Raw genomic sequence first — 26,779 nt, forward strand, 5'->3', positions numbered from 1 at the left:
TAGTACAATACAACTACAACCACACAAAATGTGATATCTGGCTACAGTAATCCTCAGTAGAAGGCTTTGAGGGTTCAAGCCCTTGACTCTGCTTCCCCTGTCTATGTTATCTTCACACTTGGAATTGACTTCATATCCCTTTATCGCTTTCCCCTCCTTCCCCCTCCTCCCTCCAGGTGTGCACCCACATCGTCCAGGCCATCCACATGGAGGCGACCCGGGTGCGCGAGGAGTGGGAGCATGCCATCTCCAGCAAGGAAAACGCCAACTCGCAGCCCAGCGACGACGACGCCTCCTCGGACACCTCCTCGGACGCCTACTGCTTCGAGCTGCTCTCCATGGTGCTGGCGCTGAGCGGCTCCAACGTAGGCCGCCAGTACCTGGCCCAGCAGCTGACACTGATGCAGGACCTGTTCTCGCTGCTGCACACGGCCTCGCCCCGTATCCAGAGACAGGTGGGGTGTACCCACATAAACACAGACTCAACACATAACAATAGTTATTTACAGTTGAAGTCGGAAGTTTACATACACCTTAGCCAAATACATTTAAACTCTGTTTTTCACAATTCCTGACATTTAATCCGAATAAAAATTCCCTGTCTTAGGTCAGTTAGGATCACCACTTTATTTTAAGAATGTGAAATGTCAGAATAATAGTAGAGAGAATTATTTATTTCATCTTTTATTTCTTTCATCTCTTTCCCAGTGGGTCAGAAGTTTACATGCACTCAATTAGTATTTGGTAGCATTGCCTTTAAATTGTTTACCTTGGGTCAAACGTTGGGTAGCCTTCCACAAGCTTCCGACAATAAGTTGAGTGAATTTTGGCCCATTCCTCCTGACAGAGCTGGTGTAACTGAGTCAGGTTTGTAGGCCTCCTTGTTCGCACACGCTTTTTCAGTTCTGCCCACAAATTTTCAATAGGATTGAGGTCAAGGCTTTGTGATGGTCACTCCAATACCTTGACTTTGTTGTCCTTAAGCCATTTTGCCATCACTTTGGAAGTATGCTTGGGGTCATTGTCCATTTGGAAGACCCATTTGTGACGAAGCTTTAAGTTCCTGACTATCTTGAGATGTTGCTTCAATATATCCACATAATTTTCCTACCTCATGGTGCCATCTATTTTGTGAAATGCACCAGTCTCTCCTGCAGCAAAGCAACCCCACAACATGATGCTGCCACCCCCGTGATTCACGGTTGGGATGGTGTTCTTCGGCTTGCAAGCATCCCTCTTTTTCCTCCAAACATGACGATGGTCATTATGGCAAAACAGTTATATTTTTGTTTCATCAGACCAGAAGACATTTCTCCAAAAAGTACGATCTTTGTTCCCATGTGTAGTTGCAAACGGTAGTCTGGCTTTTTTATGGCGGTTTTGGAGCAGTGGCTTCTTCCTTGCTGAGCAGCCTTTCAGGTTATGTCAACATAGGACTTGTTTTACTGTGGATATAGATACTTTTGTACCCGTTTCCTCGAAGCATCTTCACAAGGTCCTTTGCTGTTGTTCTGGGATTGATTTTCACTTTTCGCACCAAAGTACGTTCATCTCTAGGAGACAGAACATGGTGTTTATACTTGCATAATATTGTTTGTACAGATGAACGTGGTACCTTCAGGCATTTGGAAATTGCTCCCAAGGATGAACCAGGCTTGTGGAGGTCTACAATTTTTTTGGCTGACTTCTTTTGATTTTCCCATGATGTCAAGCAAAAGGCACGAACACTTAAACAACACATCCTAGATCTGAATGAAAGAAATAATCTTATTAAATACTTTTTTCTTTACATAGTTGAATGTGCTGACAACAAAATCACACAAAAATAATCAATGGAAATCCAATTTATCAACCCATGGAGGTCTGGAATTGGAGTCACACTCAATTAAAGTGGAAAACCACACTACAGGCTGATCCAACTTTGATGTAATGTCCTTAAAACAAGTCAAAATGAGGCTCAGTAGTGTGTGTGGCCTCCACATGCCTGTATGACCTCCCTACAACGCCTGGGCATGCTCCTGATGAGGTGGCGGATGGTCTCCTGAGGGATCTCCTCCCAGACCTGGACTAAAGCATCCGCCAACTCCTGGACAGTCTGTGGTGCAACGTGGCGTTGGTGGATGGAGCGAGACATGACTCATTCCTCTCTGCCTCCTTCTTTCCACTCCTCTCCTCTTTTGACCTCACCCTCTCACCTTCCCCCCCTACTCACAAGGCAGGCAATACGCTTCACCTCATCTTTACTAGATGCTGTTCTTCCACTAATCTCATTGCAACTCCCCTCCAAATCTCCGACCACTACCTTGTATCCTTTTCCCTCTTGCTCTCATCCAACACTTCTCACTCTGCCCCTACTCGGATGGTATTGCGCCGTCCCAACCTTCGCTCTCTCTCTCCCGCTACTCTCTCCTCTTCCATCCTATCATCTCTTCCCTCTGCTCAAACCTTCTCCAACCTATCTCCTGATTCTGCCTCCTCAACCCTCCTCTCCTCCCTTTCTGCATCCTTTGATTTTCTCTGTCCCCTATCCTCCAGGCCGGCTCGGTCCTCCCCTCCTGCTCCGTGGCTCGACGACTCACTACAAGCTCACAGAACAAGGCTCCGGGCAGCCGAGCGGAAATGGAGGAAAACTCGCCTCCCTGCGGACCTGGCATCCTTTCACTCACTCCTCTCTACATTCTCCTCTTCTGTCTCTGCTGCTAAAGCCACTTTCTACCACTCTAAATTCCAAGCATCTGCCTCTAACCCTAGGAAGCTCTTTGCTACCTTCTCCTCCCTCCTGAATCCTCCTCCCCCTCCCCCCCCTCCTCCCTCTCTGCGGATGACTTCGTCAACCATTTTGAAAAGAAGGTTGACGATATCCGATCCTCGTTTGCTAAGTCAAACGACACCGCTGGTCCTGCTCACACTGCCCTACCCTGTGCTTTGACCTCTTTCTCCCCTCTCTCTCCAGATGAAATCTCGCGTCTTGTGACGGCCGGCCGCCCAACAACCTGCCCACTTGACCCTATCCCCTCCTCTCTTCTCCAGACCATTTCCGGAGACCTTCTCCCCTTCCTCACCTCGCTCATCAACTCATCCTTGACCGCTGGCTACGTCCCTTCCGTCTTCAAGAGAGCGAGAGTTGCACCCCTTCTGAAAAAACCTACACTCGATCCCTCCGATGTCAACAACTACAGACCAGTATCCCTTCTTTCTTTTCTCTCCAAAACTCTTGAACGTGCCGTCCTTGGCCAGCTCTCCTGCTATCTCTCTCAGAATGACCTTCTTGATCCTAATCAGTCAGGTTTCAAGACTGGGCATTCAACTGAGACTGCTCTTCCCTGTGTCACGGAGGCTCTCCGCACTGCTAAAGCTAACTCTCTCTCCTCTGCTCTCATCCTTCTAGACCTATCTGCTGCCTTTGATACTGTGAACCATCAGATCCTCCTCTCCACCCTCTCCGAGTTGGGCATCTCCGGCGCGGCCCACGCTTGGATTGCGTCCTACCTGACAGGTCGCTCCTACCAGGTGGCGTGACGAGAATCTGTCTCCGCACCATGCGCTCTCACCACTGGTGTCCCCCAGGGCTCTGTTCTAGGCCCTCTCCTATTCTCGCTATACACCAAGTCACTTGGCTCTGTCATATCCTCACATGGTCTCTCCTATCATTGCTATGCAGACGACACACAATTAATCTTCTCCTTTCCCCCTTCTGATAACCAGGCGGCGAATCGCATCTCTGCATGTCTGTCAGACATATCAGTGTGGATGACGGATCACCAGCTCAAGCTGAACCTCAGCAAGACGGAGCTGCTCTTCCTCCCGGGGAAGGACTGCCCGTTCCATGATCTCGCCATCACGGTTGACAACTCCCTTGTGTCCTCCTCCCAGAGTGCTAAGAACCTTGGCGTGATCATGGACAACACCCTGTCGTTCTCCACTAACATCAAGGCGGTGACCCGATCCTGTAGGTTCATGCTCTACAACATTCGCAGAGTACGACCCTGCCTCACACAGGAAGCGGCGCAGGTCCTAATCCAGGCACTTGTCATCTCCCGTCTGGATTACTGCAACTCGCTGTTGGCTGGGCTCCCTGCCTGTGCCATTAAACCCCTACAACTCATCCAGAACGCCGCAGCCCGTCTGGTGTTCAACCTTCCCAAGTTCTCTCACGTCACCCCGCTCCTCCGCTCTCTCCACTGGCTTCCAGTTGAAGCTCGCATCCGCTACAAGACCATGGTGATTGCCTACGGAGCTGTGAAGGGAACGGCACCTCCATACCTTCAGGCTCTGATCAGGCCCTACACCCAAACAAGGGCACTGCGTTCATCCACCACTGGCCTGCTGGCCCCCCTACCTCTGAGGAAGCACAGTTCCCGCTCAGCCCAGTCAAAACTGTTCGCTGCTCTGGCACCCCAATGGTGGAACAAGCTCCCTCACGACGCCAGGACAGCGTAGTCAATCACCACCTTCCGGAGACACCTGAAACCCCACCTCTTTAAGGAATACCTAGGATAGGATAAAGTAATCCTTCTAACCCCCCCCCCCCTTAAAAGATTTAGATGCACTATTGTAAAGTGGTTGTTCCACTGGATATCATAAGGTGAATGCACCATTTTGTAAGTCGCTCTGGATAAGAGCGTCTGCTAAATGACTTAAATGTAATGTAATGTAATGTAACTTGAGCTGCAAAGGACTTACCTGCTTGAAAACGGCCTATATGGAATCAGTATTAGTGTTAAACAATTGTACTAGTTGCAAAAATTGTAGAACTTTGGTCACAGTCAGTATCTTCCAAAACTGAGATTTGCGCAATTTTAACAATCTAAGGTACATAATTTTTTCTTGGTTTGAGATTTGAATCCTGCCCACGTCTGGCAGCACCCGAACAACCAACCTACAGTCCGCCCTTTTTCTTTACAGACAGCAGAGCTAACCAATTGAAGCATTAACACACAGCGTCTCGGGACTAGTTTGATGAGACTTGTTCGTTATAAAAGGCTTGGGTTTTTCCAACTCAAACATCCTCACATTTGTGAGAGAACTTTAGGGTCACAAACACAACAGTCATCAAAGATAGGGAAATGCTCGGAGCTTGGGATTCCTGACCAATCACGTTCACGTTGTCATTCGGTTGCTAAGTCATTCGTGGATGCATACGGTGGCTGTTTGGATATTTCAAGCAAAGTGGAACACATATTTTACGTTTACATTTTACTCATATAGCAGATGCCCTTATGCAGAGCGACTTACAGTTTCATACATTTTTCGTACTAGTCCCCCATGGGAATCGAACCCACAATCCGGGTGTTGCAAGCTCCATGCTCTACCAACTGAGCTACACGGGACACAGAACAGTACACTATTAGCAAAAATGACACACTTCAAACTGTTGCTTTAGTCATGGCTTCTAGTGTTTATTTTTTTTAAACAAGGCTAAATCAGTGAGTTCAGCCCCACTTTAACATCAGTAAAGCTAAAGAGAGTCTCTGCATGATGTATATCACTCCAGCCGTTTAATAACATTGACTACATGGCTATCCTTTCTCACCCTTCACCTGTCCCGTCTTTCCCAGGTGACCTCTCTCCTCCGTCGTGTCCTCCCAGAGGTGACACCCGTGCGCCTAGCCAGCATCATCGGCATCAAGGCCCTGCCGCCTGCTGATATCGGTGACATCATCCACTCGACCGAGAAGGGTGACTGGAACAAGCTTGGCATCCTGGATATGTTCCTGGGCTGCATCGCCAAGGCACTCACTGTGCAACTCAAGGCCAAGGGAACCACCGTTGCCGGCATGGCGGCAGGCAAAGGCATCACTACTGTCACGCTGCCCTTAATCTTCAACTCCAGGTGAGACAACAACTTTATGATTTACCTTCATTAGGCACAAAATTTGAAGAAAATGGTCCAAAAACTTGTGGACTTGTCCAGTAAGAAAAGCTTGCTTTTGTTTTACTTTGCAAGACGTGAGATGACCCATGTCATCTCACAAAAACGATTCATGACTTCGTCAACAAACATTTTGAGATATTCTCTAAACAGTTGTCATTTGTGGTGGTTTGTATATTGACTATCAGATGTGATTTCTCCTGATTGAACAGGAATTTTCAATATAATCTCATTCAAATGTATTTATAAAGCCCTTTATACATTTTACTGACATTCTCTTGTATTCATACATTTCTGGAATTGACCTAACTTCCCGAAACCAATATACAGTACTTGTTTTGCTATTCCTATCTCTGTAGTATTGTCCCAAAATGAACATATTGGTCGAACACTGCCTCTCTCCATGTGCAGCTACATACGCCGGGGAGAGAGCCACTGGTGGATGAAGGGATCCACTCCCCCTCAGATCGCTGAGATTATCATCAAGCTGGTCAAAGACATGGCTGCCGGACACCTGTCGGACGCCTGGTCTCGGGTGACGAAGAACGCCATCGCTGAGACCATCATGGCTCTCACCAAGATGGAAGAGGAGCATCGCTCGCCAGTCCGTTGCATCGCCACCACCCGGGTACGGCTGTTCTCATATCACACGACCATATTGTGTGTGTGTTTAGCAGACCTGGGTTCAAATGCTATTTCATTACTTTCACATTTCATAGTATTCAGATTCATTTTTGTAAAATACAAGTAGTTAAATATTGGAATGTAAGTGTATTTAAATAACAAATAATGAAAATACATGTATTTGAACCCAGGTCTGGTGGTTGTGCGAAGGATGTTTGTATGTGCACATGCACGTGTGTTAGGTTAGTGTGTGTGTTTGAGTACATTTTTACCTCTCTGTCCTTTCTCTCTGTACTGTAGTTGTGGCTTGCTCTGGCCTCTCTGTGTGTGCTGGACCAGGATCATGTGGACAGGCTGTCCTCAGGCCGCTGGATGGGCAAAGACGGACAGCAGAAACAGATGGTAACTTATTAGCCTCATAGAACACGTGCATTTTGGCAAAGCAATATAGACTCAACTCTTTTTTCTGAATTGTAATCTGTTGAGATAATGCATAAATTAATGGATTTGATTTATAGCACACCAAATCGCATTCCTTACAAATGCAACAATTTTACATTTAGCTATACACATTTTACAGTTCTGGGTGGATGAAATGAGGGAAAGTTGTCTCGAGGTGTTCAGGTCGTAACCGTAAAGTCTCGTTGTGCTCCTGTCCACAGCCCATGTGCGATAACCATGATGACGGCGAGACAGCAGCCATCATCCTGTGTAACATGTGTGGTAACCTGTGTACCGACTGTGACCGCTTCCTCCATCTGCACCGACGCACTCGCTCCCATCAGAGACAGGTCAGTAGTACCCTCATTCACCTGTAGGGGGCACTCTGTCCCCAGTCATATAGCTAGACTGGGAGCCTGTTGAAGTGTCAATGCTTCTTTCCACCTTGGTACCACCTGCAATAATGTGTATACCAGGGTTTCCATTAGGAAAATTTGCCACCGGACAAGGTGACCTGCAAGATTGAAGTTTACTAGACATTAGAGAAATTTACCAGACATCAGTATGCATTGGGTGCGTAACCTATTATAGGGTATACTTACGGTGCTTAGAATGCAGAAATCACATTTTGATTATGGTAATTCATTTTAAAAGAATAGAAATGAGCCTGTAAAGTTGTAATAAAGTACAACGATGTTCTTATACCAACATGAAAGGTGTTATTGTCTTCATCCCTACTATAAATGTGCCGAATACAGTGAAATGCTTACTTACGAGCCCCTAACCAACAATACAGTTGTTGACTTCTGTAACCGTGAAAGCCTTGGTTTCATGCATGTTAACATTAGAAGCCTCCTCCCTAAGTTTGTCTTATTCACTGATTTAGCACGCTCTGCCCACCCGGATGTCCTAGCCGTGTCTGAATCCTGGTTTAGGAAGACCAACAAAAATCCTGAAATTTCCATCCCTAACTATAATATTTTCTGACAAGATAGAACTCTCAAAGGGGGCGGAGTTTCAATCTACTGCAGAGATAGCCTGCAGCGTTCTGTCATACTATCCAGGTCTGTACCCAAACAATTCGAGCTTCTACTTCTAAAAATCCACCTTTCCAGAAACAAGTCTCTCACCGTTGCCGCTTGTTATAGACCCCCTTCAGCCCCCAGCTGTGCTCTGGACACAATATGTGAATTGATTGCCCCCCATCTATCTTCAGAGCTCGTACTGTTAGGTGACCTAACTGGGACATGCTTAACACTCCGGCTATCCTACAGTCTAAGTTAGATGTCCTCAATCTCACACAAATTATCAATGAACCTACCAGGTACAACCCCAAATCCGTAAACACGGGCACCCTCATAGATATCATCCTGACCAACCTGCCCTCTAAATACACCTCTACTGTCTTCAACCAGGATCTCAGCGATCACTGCCTCATTGCCTGCGTCCCTAACGGGTCTGCGGTCAAACGACCACCCCTAATCACTGTCAAACGCTCCCTAAAACACTTCAGCGAGCAGGCCTTTCTAATCGACCTGGCCCGGGTATCCTGGAAGGATATTGACCTCATTCCGTCACTAGAGGATGCCTGGTTATTCTTTAACCTCTTGACGTTACCCTAGGATAGGGGGCGCCACAGCGCATTTTGGAAAAAATTCGTGCCCATTTTCAACGGCCTACTAATCAGACTCAGAAGCTAGGATATGCATATAATTAATACCTGTGGATAGAAAACACCCTAAAGTTTCTAAAACTGTTTGAATGGTGTCCAAGATGCCATTTGTGTTCATAGTTAAAACAGATCGACTTACCTGAGTTTGAGTGTTATTGGCTTTTGCGATGGTATTTACCTTGTGCGTCGCAACATTTGTATCTGAGTGTATAGTCCAAGCCCGTGGGCTTGTTGCTTGATCGAGCGGGCCCTGGCTATGGTTTCAAGTGAGAGCTGGGGTAAGTTGATTGTTTACGTCCTCGCAAATTATGTTTATTTTTTTGCGGACCTGTTCTACTGCAATTCCACGACTAGTCATGGTGACTTATCTTTTTCCTCTTTCTCAAATTTTTGGCGCTTTTGTACTTCTCTTAGCAGAGCTCCTAGAAAGCATCGGTCTACAATTTGGTCGTCATTAAACCCTTTGTTACCCTTGTGCCCTGACACTTTGTGTGGATTGGGTGCAGGAACGTAGCGATCACGTTGATTGTAGCGGTAGCCGTTACGCTGGTGACGTACTTTAGTTATTTTGACCGCTGTGGTTATTGATATTGTGGTTTCGTGGTAGATATCGTTGTTGTGCGTCATCTCGCAACACTCCTATCCCTGACAACGCACCCGCTAAGTGGAGTGAGTGCTACAAAGTTGATTTCACTTCCATTCGCTCCTGAGGCTGCCTCTTTGAAGATAGGCTAGCCAGCCGTGTCGATGGTTCCCATGGAGGTGATAAGAGTAGCGTAATACAATGGTTTAAGAAGAGTAGTAGAATGGTCCCACTTAAGTTCACTTTTCTAAATATTTTACTTAGGACCGCTAATCAGCCATACCAGTGATTGTCCGGGAGGTGACGTTATTGTCTCTACCTCGTGTTGAGATCAAACCACTTTGGACGTGAGCTGCAGCTCAAGGCCTCTGGTCTGATATGTTAATTTTTAACCCCTCATATTATACAGTTCTTCAAAAGGGGCGGTTCGTCAGGCTGACACGCTCTCTGACCTCACTCAAGGGGAAGGTGACTACTCACTTGTACAAAGTTATAGAAATAATTTCCTCTTATAGTTTCTAAGATCACATCCCTTAACGAAAACACAACATTTTTCATACACAACGTAGAGGATGGTCACTGAGCTCTTCAGTAAGGCCGTTCTACTGCCAATGTTTGTCTATGGAGATTGCATGGCTGTGTGCTCGATTTCACACACTTGTCAGCAATGGGTGTAGCTGAAATAGCCTAATCCACTTGTTTGAAGGGGTATCCACATACTTTTGTATATATAATGTATATATAGCTTAAACTGACATTTTTATGGGGATTTCTTTATTATGCTAATTCGATTTCAGTGGGGCGCGGACATAGACCTTAGGGGGTTAACTAACTTGCTAGCTAAATGGCTAGCTTGCAAGATCAAGCTTGGTTACAACAGAGACAATCAATCCCCTCCTGGATCAGGATTCCTGCTGCTTACATTTGTTTTCTGCCCCAAGAATGCTTTATTTATTTATTTATTTATTTTTATAAATGGTGCACCTTGTGTGCACCCCGGTAATACCATATACCCCGGTATGGTACTATAAAGGTATGAAAATCTGGATATCGCCAAGATGTTTTTTTCAATATTACCATTAATTCTGACAATATGTCTTAAACATCTTATAGACCCTAAAATCCAACTCAGCCCTTTCTGGCAGGCATGATGTGTAATTTAATATGGTGGTATCCCTGGTCTCCCTGCTGTTTCTCTCCAGGTGTTTAAGGAGGAGGAGGAGGCAATCAAGGTGGACCTCCACGAGGGCTGTGGGAGGACGAAGCTCTTCTGGATCATGGCTCTGGCCGACTCCAAGACCATGAAGGCCATGGTGGAGTTCAGGGAACACTCGGGTAACAGAACCTATCCAGACCCTTTTCTGACCCTGTCAAGAAACAACCCCTAGCTAGCCATTACCCCCTAGACACGTGCAAATCTGAGAGGGACTGGATAGATGTAATCAAGAAACAACCCCTAGCTAGCCATTACCCCCTAGACACATGCAGATCTGAGAGGGACTGGATAGATGTAATCAATAGGATGACAGTTAAAGTGGAGCTACTACTTTATTGTTTTTACCTTTCAAATTTTTTACAATCATAAGACTGTCATAACTGTGAATAGCATCTGCCGTATGATTTCTATGACAAGGTTATGTATTCCTTCTCTAGCCTTCTCTCGTGCATAGCTAATGCTCTGCCTCTGTGTGCAGGGAAACCAGCCTCCAGCAGCTCAGATGCCTGCAGGTTCTGTGGCACCAGGAACGGCACCGAGCTCTCGGCTATGGGCAGTGTCTGCTCTGACCCAGACTGCCAGGTACCAACCACTCACAATATCCGTCATAATGATTATAGTAACAGATTGGATCTATATAGCTAGCTCTTTTCAGTGTTCAACACTTAGGCCGTACAGTTATATATTTTTTGTTTGTATTTTAGATTCTTTGGTATTTTACCCACTTTTTCTCCCCAATTTCGATCTTGTCTCATCGCTGCAACTCCCCACCAGGAGGCGAAGGTCGAGTCGTGCATCCTCCGAAACATGACCCGCCAAACCGTACTTCTTAACCTCTTACATCTAGACGTTCCGCTAGCGGAACACCTGCTCCAATATCCAATGATAGGCGTGGCGCGAATTACAAATTCCTCAAAAATACAAAAACTTCAATTTTTCAAACATATGACTATTTCACAGCATTTTAAAGACAAGACTCTCCTTTATCTAACCACACTGTCCGATTTCAAAAAGGCTTTACAGCAAAAGCAAAACATTAGATTATGTCAGCAAAGTACCAAGCCAGAAATAATCAGACACCCATTTTTCAAGCTAGCATATAATGTCACAAAAACCCAGAAGACAGCTAAATGCAGCACTAACCTTTGATGATCTTCATCAGATGACACACCTAGGACATTATGTTATACAATACATGCATGTTTTGTTCAATCAAGTTCATATTTATATCAAAAAACAGCTTTTTACATTAGCATGTGACGTTCAGAACTAGCATACCCCCCGCAAACTTCCGGGGAATTTGCTAACAATTTACTAAATTACTCACGATAAACGTTCACAAAAAGCATAACAATTATTTTAAGAATTATAGATACAGAACTCCTCTATGCACTCGATATGTCCGATTTTAAAATAGCTTTTTGGTGAAAGCACATTTTGCAATATTCTAAGTACATAGCCCAGCCATCACGGGCTAGCTATTTAGACACCCGGCAAGTTTAGCCTTCACCAAAATCAGATTTACTATTATAAAAGTTTGATTACCTTTTGTTGTCTTCGTCAGAATGCACTCCCAGGACTGCTACTTCAATAACAAATGTTGGTTTGGTCCAAAATAATCCATCGTTATATCCGAATAGCGGCGTTTTGTTCGTGCTCCCAGACACTATCCGAAATGGTAAATCAGGGTCGCGCGCATGGCACAATTCGTGACAAAAAAATTCTAAATATTCCATTACCGTACTTCGAAGCATGTCAACCGCTGTTTAAAATCAATTTTTATGCAATTTATCTCGTAAAAAAGCGATAATATTCCGACCGGGAATCTCCTTTTCGGCAAACAGAGGAAAAATCACAAAGACGGGGGCGGCCAGGGCACGCGCCTAAGCCCACAGTCCCTTGATCGCCACTTGAGAAAGGCGATAATGTGTTTCAGCCTGGGGCTGGGATGACGACATTCAGGTTTTTCCCGGGCTCTGAGCGCCCATGGAAGACGTAGGAAGTCTCACGTTAGAGCAGAGATCCTTTGTAAAAGATAGAGATGGCAAAGAGGTTCAAGAAATGGTCAGACAGGCCACTTCCTGTAAAGGAATCTCTCAGGTTTTGACCTGCCATATGAGTTCTGTTATACTCACAGACACCATTCAAACAGTTTTAGAAACTTTGGAGTGTTTACTATCCAAAGGCAATAATTAAATGCATATTCTAGTTACTGGGCAGGAGTAGTAACCAGATTAAATCGGGTACGTTTTTTATCCAGCCGTGAAAATACTGCCCCCTAGCCATAACAGGTTAACACCCGCCCTCTTAACCCAGAAGCCGGCCGCACCAATGTGTCGGAGGAAACACCGTTCAACTGACGACTGAGGTCAGCCTGAGGCGCCACAAGGAGTCGCTAGAGCGCGATGAGCCAAGTTAAGCCCCCCCACGGCCTAACTCGGACGATGCTGGGCCAATTGTGCGCCGCCCTATGGGACTCCCGATCACGGCCAGTTGTGATACAGCCCGGGATCTAACCTGAGTCTGTAGTGATGCTTCTAGCACTGTGATGCAGTGCCTTAGACCGCCACTCAGGAGGCCCCACAAATGTAATGTTTAACGGATAAAAATATTTTTAAAGAGAGGCGAGCAAATATATATATTTTTTAATAAAAATAAAAAAGTGGACCATCTTGTTAAAATCCTATAACTACCTTAGTTCAACACTTAGCAACCTATTACATAAATTGTAGCCTCTTGTGGAGGCTAAAAGAGGCATAGTTCACCCATAATCAGAGAGGAAGATCTGTATCTCTTTATTGGAACATAATTTTTTCTCTAATCGTGCAAAAAAATATAACTTTTCATTCATCTATATATTTTTTATGTTTCAGAAAAGGGAAAAGGCACATCCTCGAGGGGGTCCAATCAGGCTCGCAGGTCGATCTTAATATACTTTAAAATGACTAAAACCAAATCTAAACTGTGTAAAAATTATAAATGGATCACACAGTTTCTTGACTGTGTCCAGCTCGTTAATAATCTCTGAAATGAAAGCTAGACAGTTAGGGACAATGTTGGGCAACATTACTTTAAAAGTAATTACAACATTACTTACCATGGAAAGTAACATGTTACATTACTTTTGCGTTACCAAAAACCAGAAAACCCTCTGAGATGCCTTGCGCATGTTGGTCATTAATTCTTATGCCTAGTAGAGGAGGCACACTACCTTTGAATGGCTACCATCCATAGCCTGATCCAGCGTTTCTCAGACTCAGTCCTGTTCATTTCAATTGACTGATTTCCTTCTATGAACTGTAACTCAGTAAAATCGCTGAAGTTGCTGCATATTGCGTTTATATTTTTGTTCAATATATATTATTTAGTTGAATTATTTGTACACAATTAAATGCATATATAAAACCAACTGGGCATAGTAAAAGGTGAAGCTCAAATACAATGGCAACTGGCTACTGGTGTTGTATTTACACACAGATACAAATTTATTTTAAATTCTACAATTCATGAATTGAATTCCTAGGCACTCACTCAATTTGACCCCCGACCCTGCTGTACAGTATTGCACTGCAAAGGGTGTTGCTATTGTAAATGCACTTTCAATAAAGTGGATTTGATTAGATGTATTCGATAAAGCCCATCGCCTGACCCTCACTCCCCTCCGTGCCCTCTGTAGGAGTATGCCAAGCTGGCGTGCAGTAAGACACAAGCATGCGGCCACCTCTGTGGTGGGGTGAGGAATGAGAAGAGCTGCCTGCCCTGTCTGCACGGCTGCAACAAGAGCACAGGCTGCCTGAAACAGGACGCTGACGACATGTGCATGATCTGCTTCACTGAGGCGCTCTCTGCCGCTCCCTCTGTCCAGGTATACTATACTGTACACAGAATTACATTTTATTTCACCTTTATTTAAACAGGGAGTCATGCTGAAACCACAGTCTCTTTTGCAGATGAGCCTTGCATGAATGCATCAATGAACATCAAATTACACAATACATGAAAAGCACACACAAAACACGGAAAGCAAAACACAATCATATGAAACAAACACATTCTTCAGTAAAAAGGCCCTGAATTGGACTGAATTGCGCTAGAGGCACCAACAACCAACTTTAAGGAATTTTGGACATCCACTGAGTTAGGTATCTGGTAGGTACTAATAGGTATTAATATCTGCTTGATATTAATACAACATTTTAAAATTAAGCAGATTTACCTAACTCTGTGGAGAGAGAACGGATCTCCAGGGTTAGCCATCCCTGATTCCGGGTCTGCGATCTTACAGTGGGGGAAAAAAGTATTTGATCCCCTGCTGATTTTGTATGTTTGCCCACTGACAAAGAAATGATCCGTCTATAATTGTAATGGTAGGTTTATTTGAACAGTGAGAGACAGAATAACAATAAAAAAATCCAGAAAAACGCATGTCAAAAATGTTATAAATTGATTTGCATTTTAATGAGGGAAATAGGTATTTGACCCCTTCTCAATCAGAAAGATTTCTGGCTCCCAGGTGTCTTTTATACAGGTAACGAGCTGAGATTATGAGCACACACTTAAAGGGAGTGCTCCTAACCGCAGCTTGTTACCTGTAAAAAAGACACCTGTCCACAGAAGCAATCAATCAATCAGATTCCAAACTCTCCACCATGGCCAAGACCAAAGAGCTCTCCAAGGATGTCAGGGACAAGATTGTAGACCTACACAGGGCTGGAATGGGCTACAAGACCATCGCCAAGCAGCTTGGTGAGAAGGTGACAACATTTGTTGCGATTTTTCGCAAATGGAAGAAACACAAAAGAACTGTGAATATCCCTCTGCCTGAGGCTCCATGCAAGATCTCACCTCGTGGAGTTGCAATGATCATGAGAACGGTGAGGAATCAGCCCAGAACTACACGGGAGGATCTTGTGAATGATCTCAAGGCGGCATGGACCATTGTCACCAAGAAAACAATTGGTAACACACTACGCCGTGAAAGACTGAAATCCTGCAAGGTCCCCCTGCTCAAGAATACATATACATGCCCGTCTGAAGTTTGCCAATGAACATCTGAATGACTCAGAGGACAACTGGTGAAAGTGTTGTGGTCAGATGAGACCAGAATGGAGCTCTTTGACATCAACTCGTCGTGTTTGGAGGAGGAGGAATGCTGCCTATGATCCCAAGAACACCATCTCCACCATCAAACATAGAGGTGGAAACATTATGCTTTGGGGGTGTTTTTCTGCTAAGGGGACAGGACAACTTCACCGCATCAAAGAGATGATGGACGGGGCAATGTACCGTCAAATCTTGGGTGAGAACCTCCTTCCCTCAGCTAGGGCATTGAAAATGGGTCGTGGATGGTATTCCAGTATGACAATGACCCAAAACACATGGCCAAGGCAACAAAGGAGTGGCTCAGGAAGAAGCACATTAAGGTTCTGGAGTGGCCTAGCCAGTCTCCAGACCTTAATCCCATAGAAAATCTGTGGAGGGAGCTGAAGGTTCGAGTTGCCAAACGTCAGCCTCGAATCCTTAATGACTTGGAGAAGATCTGCAAAGAGGAGTGGGACAAAATCCCTCCTGAGATGTGTGCAAACCTGGTGGCCAACTACAAGAAACGTCTGACCTCTGTGATTGCCAACAAGGGTTTTTCCACCAAGTACTAAGTCATGTTTTGCAGAGGAGTCAAATACTGATTTCCCTCATTAAAACCCAAATCATTTTATAACATTTTTGACATGCGTTTTTCTGAATTTTTTTGTTGTTATTCTGTCTCTCACTGTTCAAATAAACCTACTATTAAAATTATAGACTGATCATTTATTTGTAAGTGGGCAAACGTACAAAATCAGCAGGGGATCAATTTTGTATTTATTAAGGATCGCAGCTACTCTTCCTGGGGTCCAGCAATATTAAGGCAGTTATATACAATTTCAAATATTACATGACATAACATTTCATAACACCTTTCACAACACATTAAGTGTGTGACCTCAGTCTATCACTCTACTACCACATATCTACAATACAAAATCCATGTGTACGTGTGTGTACAGTGCGTTAACAATGACGTAAGGTACGGCAGAAGTTTATGTAAGAGGGCTTTATAGACCGAGAGCACTGCATTGATCTACGCTACTTCAAAGAGGGCCAGCCAACCTTCTGATAAAATGCAAAATTGTGTATACTGAACCTATCGCCCTTACTAAAGCGCAATGCGCTATGATAAACTGCGTCCAATGGCTTCAATACTGTGGCAACTGCATTTACAGTATATAGACGATACAAATACTATTGTTGATAGTATTATATTGTATCTCTATAATACTAGCTTGATTCAGACAGTGACTCACACCTGGGTTTATTATAATCTGTTTTCTTTCAAATACTTTTGAGGGTTTTTGCCTGCCTGGAGTGCCAGATGGGTGGAATTTGAACTCGTGGGACTGTTATATTAGTTTCAACGCCCCAGGCGGGTTCAATCATGTTTAGCTAAAGTGTTTGATAATAATAGAAATACTATTTGAACCAACGACCTTGTTTGTCTTTAGGCCATAGATGTTTCGAGGTCAAGTTCCAAATGTTCTATGTGTGGTTTCTGTTCTTTTCCTCAGCTGGACTGCAGTCACGTGTTCCACCTCCAGTGTACCCGTCGTGTTCTGGAGAACCGCTGGCTCGGGCCCAGGATCACCTTCGGCTTCATGTCCTGCCCCATTTGCAAGGTACTATTCAACTTATGTAGCCCCGCCCACTTGACCCGAGCCATTTCGAAAGCGGTTGTCTTTCAACATCCGGCCCATTGACACACAAGCAAAACCAGAATTAAATAAGAACTAAATGTGTCGTTTTCACGTAATATAAGCACTTGGAAGCCGACGTTAGCATTCCCGGAAACGTAACATGGCGGGTTAGCTAGACTAGCTTATTAGACTATCTAATGATCGTTCTCCATACAGGCTGTATTTCTTTTAAATCGAAGATCAATGCTTGAAAGGGCAATGTTGTTAGACACAGAATACCAATGGCAAAAGACAGAAACGGTGCTGAAATGTTTTTATGTAGATAACATTAGAATATTTGCAATCTGTTGTGCTACAAATTTAACTAGCTAACCCGCCAGTTATTATTCTATGAGAATGCAAATTATGCTAACGTCGGCTACTGAGTGCTTATACTACTTAAATTTTTTCAGATGAAATCAATTGATGAAAGCTGAAAGTGAAGGTTTTAACTATTACTTAAATAAAATGTAGTTTTTAATAGTGAGCAACCGTTGAGCCTTATCCTTTTCAATAACTTTTCTCACCAGAGAATTACAAGATCTTTCAAATTCTGTGCAAGTTATTTAATTGTTTTGACAAATGTAATTTATATCTAATCACATCACCAGCTGTCTATCAATGCGCCAGAAGTTGAAAGACAACCTCAGCAAATTGGCTGCGCCCTTGTTGCCAGGCTATGGTGAATATAATACTAATCTCCAGTATCGCCCTGGAACATCTAGTAATACACAGCCTCAAATATGGTCTAGAACAGTGGGAGAACATCCCGCCCGTTTATCTTCCATCTATTCCCTCATAAATGCACCAAGTATGGATTTAGATCTGCTTATTGATTTGCTGGTTTAGTTCACCAGGTTGGTTTGCTGGTTTGTTTGCTTTGTATGGAGGGCTCGCCCCTTTTCAGGTTTTTTGTCTATTTTACTGAAATGTACTTGTCACTAGTGTCACAGGCCGGCTCATAGCCTGTGCCAAAAATGAGGGGACATGGACAATAGGTATAGGCCAATCAAAATATTCTTTATTATAAACCAAACTATTAACTTTAAACAAAGAAAAAGGAATGAGGTGTGGAAATGTCATAATGTAGGGTGTATGTAAGGTGCATGGATGCATGAATCTGTGTGTGTGAACATGACTGAGTGGAAACTAAGTAAACCTACAAAAGGAACAAACAAAACAGGATCATACCTGGAGGAGCAGGGAGCGAGAGCGTGGTTAGTGAAGCAGCAGGTTTAAATACCCTGAGCCCAGGTGGCTCCAATCACGCCAGCTCCAATCACTAACGACCCTCCTCTGCCTGCAGGAGGAATCGCCCCTGCACTGCAGAGGAGGGGCCGTGACATTAGTCTTGCACACAAAGCATTTCTAGCCGGCATTTCTAGTGGTATTCCATACTTATGCTCCCCCTTATACCAGAATTGAGGCTCTCTGTTACCATGCATATAGTATGTGCAGCGCGCAGGTACCCTATGATACCTGATACGCACCCACTTTACACCACAAAGGGCTACATGGGAAACCGTATCCACCACACATTGGAAAGGATTTACTTCTCTAAAATAACTGGAATTTTTGCAAGTAGTAGGGCCATAGGCACACTATAAAACACATACATAACCATGAATAGGTTTAACAGAGATGATGTGGCCTGTGTGGTCTAATGGTTAGTGCCTCTGACCTCAGCATTCACAGGACTTGCATGGGTTCGAATCCAACCTACTGCCCTTCTGACTCGCACTCCTCCTACCTTTACTTTCTGCTCTTCACTGTCCTATCTGGTCAATAAAATAAAACAAAGCAAAAGTTCCAATGAGTGGCAATGAATTGTGTTATGTAGAGTTTACAAATTGACCTTGCAAAGATTCATATCTTCATGATTTTCAATGTAACGTGCTTGGATCATAACAGCTCTGACTGAGTTTGAACTAACTAACATTGTGCCAACCGAGTTAAAAAAGGAGATAGAATTGACTCTTACTTGACTGGGCTGTTGCATTTTTCCTCCCAGAACATGATCAACCACTCGGTTATCAAGGACCTGCTGGACCCTATCAAGGAGCTGTTTGAGGACGTACGGAGGAAGGCTCTGATGAGGATGGAGTATGAGGGGCTGCACAAGAGCGAGGCCATCACCACGCCCGGTGCCCGCTTCCACAACGACCCGGCCGGCTTCGCAATGAATCGATACGCCTACTACGTCTGCTACAAGTGCCAAAAGGTAGGCACTAGGGTGTAACGGTTCACCAAACCCATGGTTTGGTACATATTGTTGTTTTAGGGTCATGGTTCGGTTTCGATATGAAATGCCAACAGTTACTGTAGTTCATTTTTGTTTATCTAAGAAAATGCTAAATGTTGGTATTCCTGATTTACATATATGATCATGAGTCATATAATGCCTGATGAGAACATATGATTACTCATCAACAGCAACACTAAAATAAAGTGCAGTATGCGTGTGCAATCACTATGTAAACATGGCTCAGACGTTGTATAGGCCTATGCTATAATGTTTTCTTACAAAGACAAAAATAGGCTGAATTGCTATCTGGCACTAAACTGAGAATACGAATTGGCTGATTATCTCTACTCTGTCAGAAATACGAAGCAGAGACAGATCATTACCAAGTACAGGCTGAGTGACCACCAATTGGCAATAGAAACCGGCAGACATAAAAAGACATGGCTACCCAAAGAGGAGCGTGTATGTGGTCACTGCACGACAGGGGAGGTAGAGACAGAGATGCACCTTCTCCTTTACTGTGAGAAATATTCCTTACCAAGATATTCATTATTCACAGAAATGACTACATTTATTCCACATTTTAAAACTAAAAATACTCATTGGCGAAGGAGCAATGGCTCTTCTTGCAGTCAGATATGTATTTGCCTGCCATAGCCTGAGGGACACTGAATAATAACATCTGCATAGTAAACAGTAACCTACTTATTATTAGTTTTATTGTTATTACTATTATTGTTATTAATATTATTCTTGTTGTGATTATCATTCCGTATAGTAGTGGTATGGGTAGTATGGGGTGATGGTAATGATAACAGTTTAGTGGTGGTAGTGGTAATGATGATGTTAGTTGTAGCACTGATGTAATGATGAAGATAGCAGTTATTTAGTTATAAGTTATAGTTTCATTTTCCATGTTTAGCTTTTTATATTTATTACATTTCTACTATTGACTGTTAGCATTTTATTATTTTTTCATTTCATTTTGTAGTATTATTATTTGCTACCATTTTATATTTGTTATTCTTTATAATTGTATTACAATGTATATTGTTGCGTTGGCAATAGAGAGAGGGAGAGAGAGACTTATCCTCAATACATTTTCGAAACTATTCTCACAGTAATCAAATATTTTGCACATGAACCGCCGCCCATTTGGAATAAGAAATCATGAATGTATTTACATGTGAATGTCTTTGTCCGTCGTGTCGTATAGTCCTGAACAGAACTACAGAGTTCACTCTGTTCCGTTCGCTCCTGAAGCTGCTTCTTTGAAGATGGGTTAACCAGCCGTGTCGATGGTTCCCATGGTGGTGATGAGAGTAGCATACTACGGTGATTTGGCAAGAGTGGTAGGATGGTTTGAAGAGTTTGCTTTTCTAGATATTTGACTCAGGACAGCTCATCAGCTGTACCAGTGATTGTCTGAGAGGGGAGTTTTTCCCCCCTCATTGGTATTCAGGATTCGACCACCGCCGTCTTTCTGGTATAGTCTGGGAGGTGAGTTGATTTTCTTCACCTCGTGTTGAGGTTCAAAGTTCTAACCATTTCAAACGTGTAGCTACGGCCTCACGTTTCCTGGTCTAATGTTAATCTCTGTTACCAATCCTTTTATGCGCTCTGACCAAAGGGGACGGTTCCGTCAGTCAGTCTGTCACGCTCTCTGACCTCATTCAGGGTGTGGCTACTTACTATGCACAGTTTATAGGAAATAGGAATGTGATTTTAGGAGGTATAAGTGAATCTATCTTCACAAAAATACTTCAATAATTTTTCATATTTCATATACAACGTTAAGGATGGAGACTTCATACCTGTAGTGTAAATACTTTTCAAGTTACAGTATTTCCTTAATAACCTTTTTAATGACAAACCATTATGACATGAGTTTTCTATAGATTCTCTCTGACCATTCCCCACATTCTTATGTTAAAAATATTGTTCCAGTATTGGCGTTAGAACGTGTTAGAGTTTCGGCGGGAAGACTGTCTGCGAAACAAAGGCACATTCCTAAGCGCATTTGAAGAGGGAGGGAGAGAGTCTTCTTCTACTTTAATTTATGACAGGGTGTGAGGTGTCAAAACCCCCACTCCAGTTCTCTCCTCCCCTCTGTGGGTGAGGGGGTCTAGTGGAAGTTTATTAATTGCAAACCTGATCTGCTCATTTGAATCACACCAGGACAGTCATGAGAACTTTGTGAAGCATCAAATAAATTTAACATTATTTATAAGGCCTTTATTAAGCGGTGCTTATGCCACCCTTTATAAAGCACAGGTTTAGGTCATATTTGACATATTTCTCCCTATATACCTTTTTTTCTTTTTTTTTCTTTTTATACCCCTTTTTCTCCCCAATTTCATGATATCCAATTGGTAGTTAGTCTTGTCCCATCGCTGCAAAAAGGTTGAGAGCCATGTGTCCTCAGAAACACGACCCTGCCAAGCTGCACTGCTTCTTGACACACTGCTCACTTAACCCGGAAGCCAGCCGCACCAATGTGTCGGAGGAAACACTGTATAACTGGCGACCGTGTCAGCGTGTATGCGCCCGGCCCGCCACAGGAGTCGCTAGAGCGCGATGGGACAAGGACATCCCGGCCAGCCAAACCCTCCCCTAACCCGGACGACGCTGGGCCAATTGTGCACCGCCTCATAGGTCTCCCAGTCGCGGCCCGGCTGCGACAGATCCCAGGATCGAACCCGGGTTGGTAGTGACGCCTCAAGCACTCCAATGCAGTGCCTTAGACCGCTGCTTCGCTCGGGTTATGTCACATTTGGCGGTTATGTCACAGTTATGCCACATTTATAAAGAATGACATACACTTATATATGATTTGTTACACATTTATGTAGTGTTTATGAAGGCTTTGTTAAGCCTTTATAAGCTGCACGTCGTTTAAAGCGGGACCATAGAATGGATGTTTTCCTTATAGGGATTTTTTAAGATTGAACTTATTGTCGATTTAGCAAGAGTGTTGTCGTGTGAATTAAAAAAAATAACGAAAACTTAAATAGTGAGCTAAACCTTTGGGAACACAGTAGCAGCAGGCATACATTTTCCCTACATGGAATGTTTTGGAAGTAATATCTTTCACAGATGTCTGTCAGTCAGTTTCACTTGTCTCTAATAAACTTATTTGGGAGGCTTATCCCCTGACCCTTTCCCTTCCTTCCTCTGTTGCAGGCGTACTTTGGGGGAGAGGCGCGCTGTGACGCGGAGGCAGGACAGGGAGACGACTACGACTCCAGCGAGTTGATCTGTGGAGCATGCTCAGATGTGTCCAGGGCACAGGTGGGTGGAGGGAAAGGTCCAGAGAAGGCCTTTGGGCAGCGTTTCCCAAACTCATTCCTCAGGACCCCAGGTGGTGGACGTTTTGGTTTATTGGAGGACCAAAAAAGCCGATACCGATTAATCGTACGATTAAAAAAAATAAATAAATGTATTTATTTGTAATAATGACAATTACAGCAATACTGAAAGAACACTTTTATTTTAACTTAATATAATACATTAATAAAATCAATTTAGCCTCAAATAAATAATGAAACATGTTCCATTTGGTTTAAATAATGCAAAAACAAAGTGTTGGAGAAGAAAGTAAAAGTGCAATATGTGCCATGTAAAAAAGCTAACGTTTAAGTTCCTTGCTCAGAACATGAGAACATATGAAAGCTGGTGGTTCCTTTTAACATGAGTCTTCAATATTCCCAAGTAAGAAGTTTTAGGTTGTAGTTATTATAGGAATTATAGGACTATTTCTCTCTATACCATTTGTATTTCATATACCTTTGACTATTGGATGTTCTTATAGGCACTTTAGTATTGCCAGTGTAACAGTATAGCTTCCGTCCCTCTCCTCACCCCTACCTGGGCTTGAACCAGGAACACATCGACAACAGCCACCCTCGAAGCATCGTTACCCATCGCTCCACAAAGCTGCGGCCCTTGCAGAGCAAGGGGAACAACTACTTCAAGGTATCAGAGCGAGTGACGTCACCGATTGAAACGCTATTAGCGCGTACCCCGCTAACTAGCTAGCCATTTCACATCGGTTACACCAGCCTAATCTCGGGAGTTGATAGGTTTGAAGTCATAAACAGCTCAATGCTTGAAGCACAGCGAAGAGCTGTTGGCAAACGCACGAAAGTGCTGTTTGAATGAATGCTTACGAGCTTGCTGCTGCCTACCACCGCTCAGTCAGACTGCTCTATCAAATATCAAATCATAGACTTAATTATAACATAATGACACACAGAAATACGAGCCTTTGGTCATTAATATGGTAAAATCCAGAACCTATCATTTCAAAAACAAAACGTTTATTATTTCAGTGAAATACGGAATCTAACGGGTGGCATCCCTAAGTCTAAATATTGCTGTTACATTGTACAACCTTCAATGTTATGTCATAATTATGTACAATTCTGGTAAATTAATTACGGTCTTTGTTAGGAATAAATGGTCTTCACACAGTTCGCAACGAGCCAGGCGGCCCAAACTGCTGCATATACCCTGACTCTGCTTGCACAGAACGCAAGAGAAGTGACCCAATTTCCCTAGTTAAAAGAAATTCATGTTGGCAGGTAATATTAACAAAAATATGCAGGTTTAAAAATATATACTTGTGTATTGATTTTAAAGAAAGGCATTGATGTTTATTAGAGGTTGACCGATTAATCGGAATGGCCGATTTAATTAGGGCCGATTTCGAGTTTTCATAACAATCGGAAATCGGTATTTTTGGACGCCGATTTGGCCGATATATATATTAATTTTTTTTACCTTTGTTTAACTAGGCAAGTCAGTTAAGAACACATTCTTATTTTCAATGACGGCCTAGGAACAGTGGGTTAACTGCCTTGTTCAGGGGCAGAAAGACAGATTTTTACCTTGTCAGCTCAGGGATTCAATCTTGCAACCTTACGGTTAACTAGTCCAACGCTCTAACCACCTGCTTTACATTGCACTGCACGAGGTTACGCGAATGCAGTAAGAAGCTAAGGTAAGTTGCTAGCTAGCATTAAACTTATCTTATAAAAAACAATCAATCAATCATAATCACTAGTTAACTACACATGGTTGATGATATTACTAGTTTATCTAGCCTGTCCTGCGTTGCATATAATCGCTTAGGTACACGTTGCTCCAACCGTAAACATCAATGCCTTTCTTAAAATCAATACACAAGTATATATTTTTAAACCTGCATATCTAGTTAATATTGCCTGCTAACATGAATTTCTTTTAACTAGGGAAAATGTGTCACTTCTCTTGCAAACAGAGTCGGGGTATATGCAGCAGTTTGGGCCGCCTGGCTCATTGCGAACTGTGAAGACTATTTCTTCCTATCAAAGACAGCCGACTTCGCCAAACGGGGATGATTTAACAAAAGCGCATTTGCGAAAAAAGCACAATCGTTGCACGACTGAACCTAACCATAAACATCAATGCCTTTCTTAAAATCAATACACAGAAGTATATATTTTTAAACCTGCATATTTAGCTAAATGAAATCCAGGTTAGCAGGCAGTATTAACCAGGTGAAATTGTGTCATTTTGCGTTCATTGCACGCAGTCAGGGTATATGCAACACTTTGGGTAATATGTCAGAATTTTACGTAATTATGACATAACACTGAAGGTTGTGCAATGTAACAGGAATAATGTTTTGTTTTCGAGATGATAGTTTCCGGATTCGACCATATTAATGACCGAAGGCTCGTGCTTCTGTGTGTTATTATGTTATAATTAAGTCTATGATTTAATAGAGCAGTCTGACTGAGCAGTGGTAGGCAGCAGCAGGCTCGTAAGCATTCATTCAAAATAGCAGTTTCGTGCGTTTTGCCAGCAGCCCTTCGCAATGCATTGCGCTGTTTATGACTTCCAGTCTATCTACTCCTGAGATTAGGCGGGTGTAACCGATGTGAAATGGCTAGCTAGTTAGCCGGGTGAGCGCTAATACCGTTTCAAATGTCACTCGCTCTGAGACTTGGAGTAGTTGTTCCCCTTGCTCTACATGGGTAAAGCTGCTTTGAGGGTGGCTGTTGTCGATGTGTTCCTGGTTCGAGCCCAGGTAGGAGCGAGGAGAGGGACAGAAGCTATACTGTTACACTGGCAATACTAAAGTGCCTATAAGAACATCCAATAGTCAAAGGTATATGAAATACAAATCGTATAGAGAGAAATAGTCCTATAATTCCTATAATAATTACAACCTAAAACATCTTACCTGGGAATATTGAAGACTCATGTTAAAAGGAACCACCAGCTTTCATATGTTCTCATGTTCTGAGCAAGGAACTTAAACGTTAGCTTTTTTACATGGCACGTATTGCACTTTTACTTTCTTCTCCAACACTTTGTTTTTGCATTATTTAAATCAAATTGAACATGTTTCATTATTTATTTGAGGCTAAATAGATTTTATTAATGTATTATATTAAGTTAAAATAAGTGTTCATTCAGTATTGTTGTAATTGTCATTATTACAAATAAATAAATAAATCTGCCGAATAATCGGTATCGGCTTTTTTGGTCCTCCAGTAATCGGTATTGGCGTTGAAAAATCATAATTGGTCGACCTCTAATGTTTATGGTTAGGTACACATTAGTGCAACGACTGATTTTTTTCGGGAATGCGCTTGTTAACCTCTTACATCTAGACGTTCCGCTAGCAGAACACCTGCTCCAATATCCAATGATAGGCGTGGCGCGAATTACAAATTCCTCAAAAATACAAAAACTTCAATTTTTCAAACATATGACTATTTCACAGCATTTTAAAGAGAAGACTCTCCTTTATCTAACCACACTGTCCGATTTCAAAAAGGCTTTACAGTGAAAGCAAAACATTAGATTATGTCAGCAGAGTACCAAGCCAGAAATAATCAGACACCCATTTTTCAAGCTAGCATATAATGTCACAAAAACCCAGAAGACAGCTAAATGCAGCACTAACCTTTGATGATCTTCATCAGATGACACACCTAGGACATTATGTTATACAATACATGCATGTTTTGTTCAATCAAGTTCATATTTATATCAAAAAACAGCTTTTTACATTAGCATGTGACGTTCAGAACTAGCATACCCCCCGCAAACTTCCGGGGAATTTGCTAACAATTTACTAAATTACTCACGATAAACGTTCACAAAAAGCATAACAATTATTTGAAGAATTATAGATACAGAACTCCTCTATGCACTCGATATGTCCGATTTTAAAATAGCTTTTTGGTGAAAGCACATTTTGCAATATTCTAAGTACATAGCCCAGCCATCACGGGCTAGCTATTTAGACACCCGGCAAGTTTAGCACTCACCAATATCAGATTTACTATTATAAAAGTTTGATTA

General features: G+C 43.0%; 1 protein-coding gene across 1 annotated transcript in view; it reads left to right on the forward strand.

Moving 5' to 3' along the window:
- mycbp2 (MYC binding protein 2) overlaps positions 1-26,779 on the forward strand; it is a 386,518-nt gene that overhangs the window by 330,097 nt on the left and 29,642 nt on the right. The window contains exons 66-76 of the mRNA XM_082967288.1: positions 177-455; positions 5,559-5,833; positions 6,284-6,500; positions 6,797-6,898; positions 7,159-7,287; positions 10,395-10,527; positions 10,887-10,990; positions 14,085-14,273; positions 17,011-17,118; positions 19,187-19,396; positions 22,604-22,711. Coding sequence (XP_082823414.1) covers positions 177-455; positions 5,559-5,833; positions 6,284-6,500; positions 6,797-6,898; positions 7,159-7,287; positions 10,395-10,527; positions 10,887-10,990; positions 14,085-14,273; positions 17,011-17,118; positions 19,187-19,396; positions 22,604-22,711 — 1,854 coding nt within the window. The remainder of the gene's footprint in view (positions 1-176; positions 456-5,558; positions 5,834-6,283; positions 6,501-6,796; positions 6,899-7,158; positions 7,288-10,394; positions 10,528-10,886; positions 10,991-14,084; positions 14,274-17,010; positions 17,119-19,186; positions 19,397-22,603; positions 22,712-26,779) is intronic.

Source organism: Salmo salar, chromosome 21 (assembly GCF_965601325.2).
Source record: "Salmo salar chromosome 21, fSalSal1, whole genome shotgun sequence".
Lineage (NCBI taxonomy): Eukaryota > Metazoa > Chordata > Actinopteri > Salmoniformes > Salmonidae > Salmo > Salmo salar.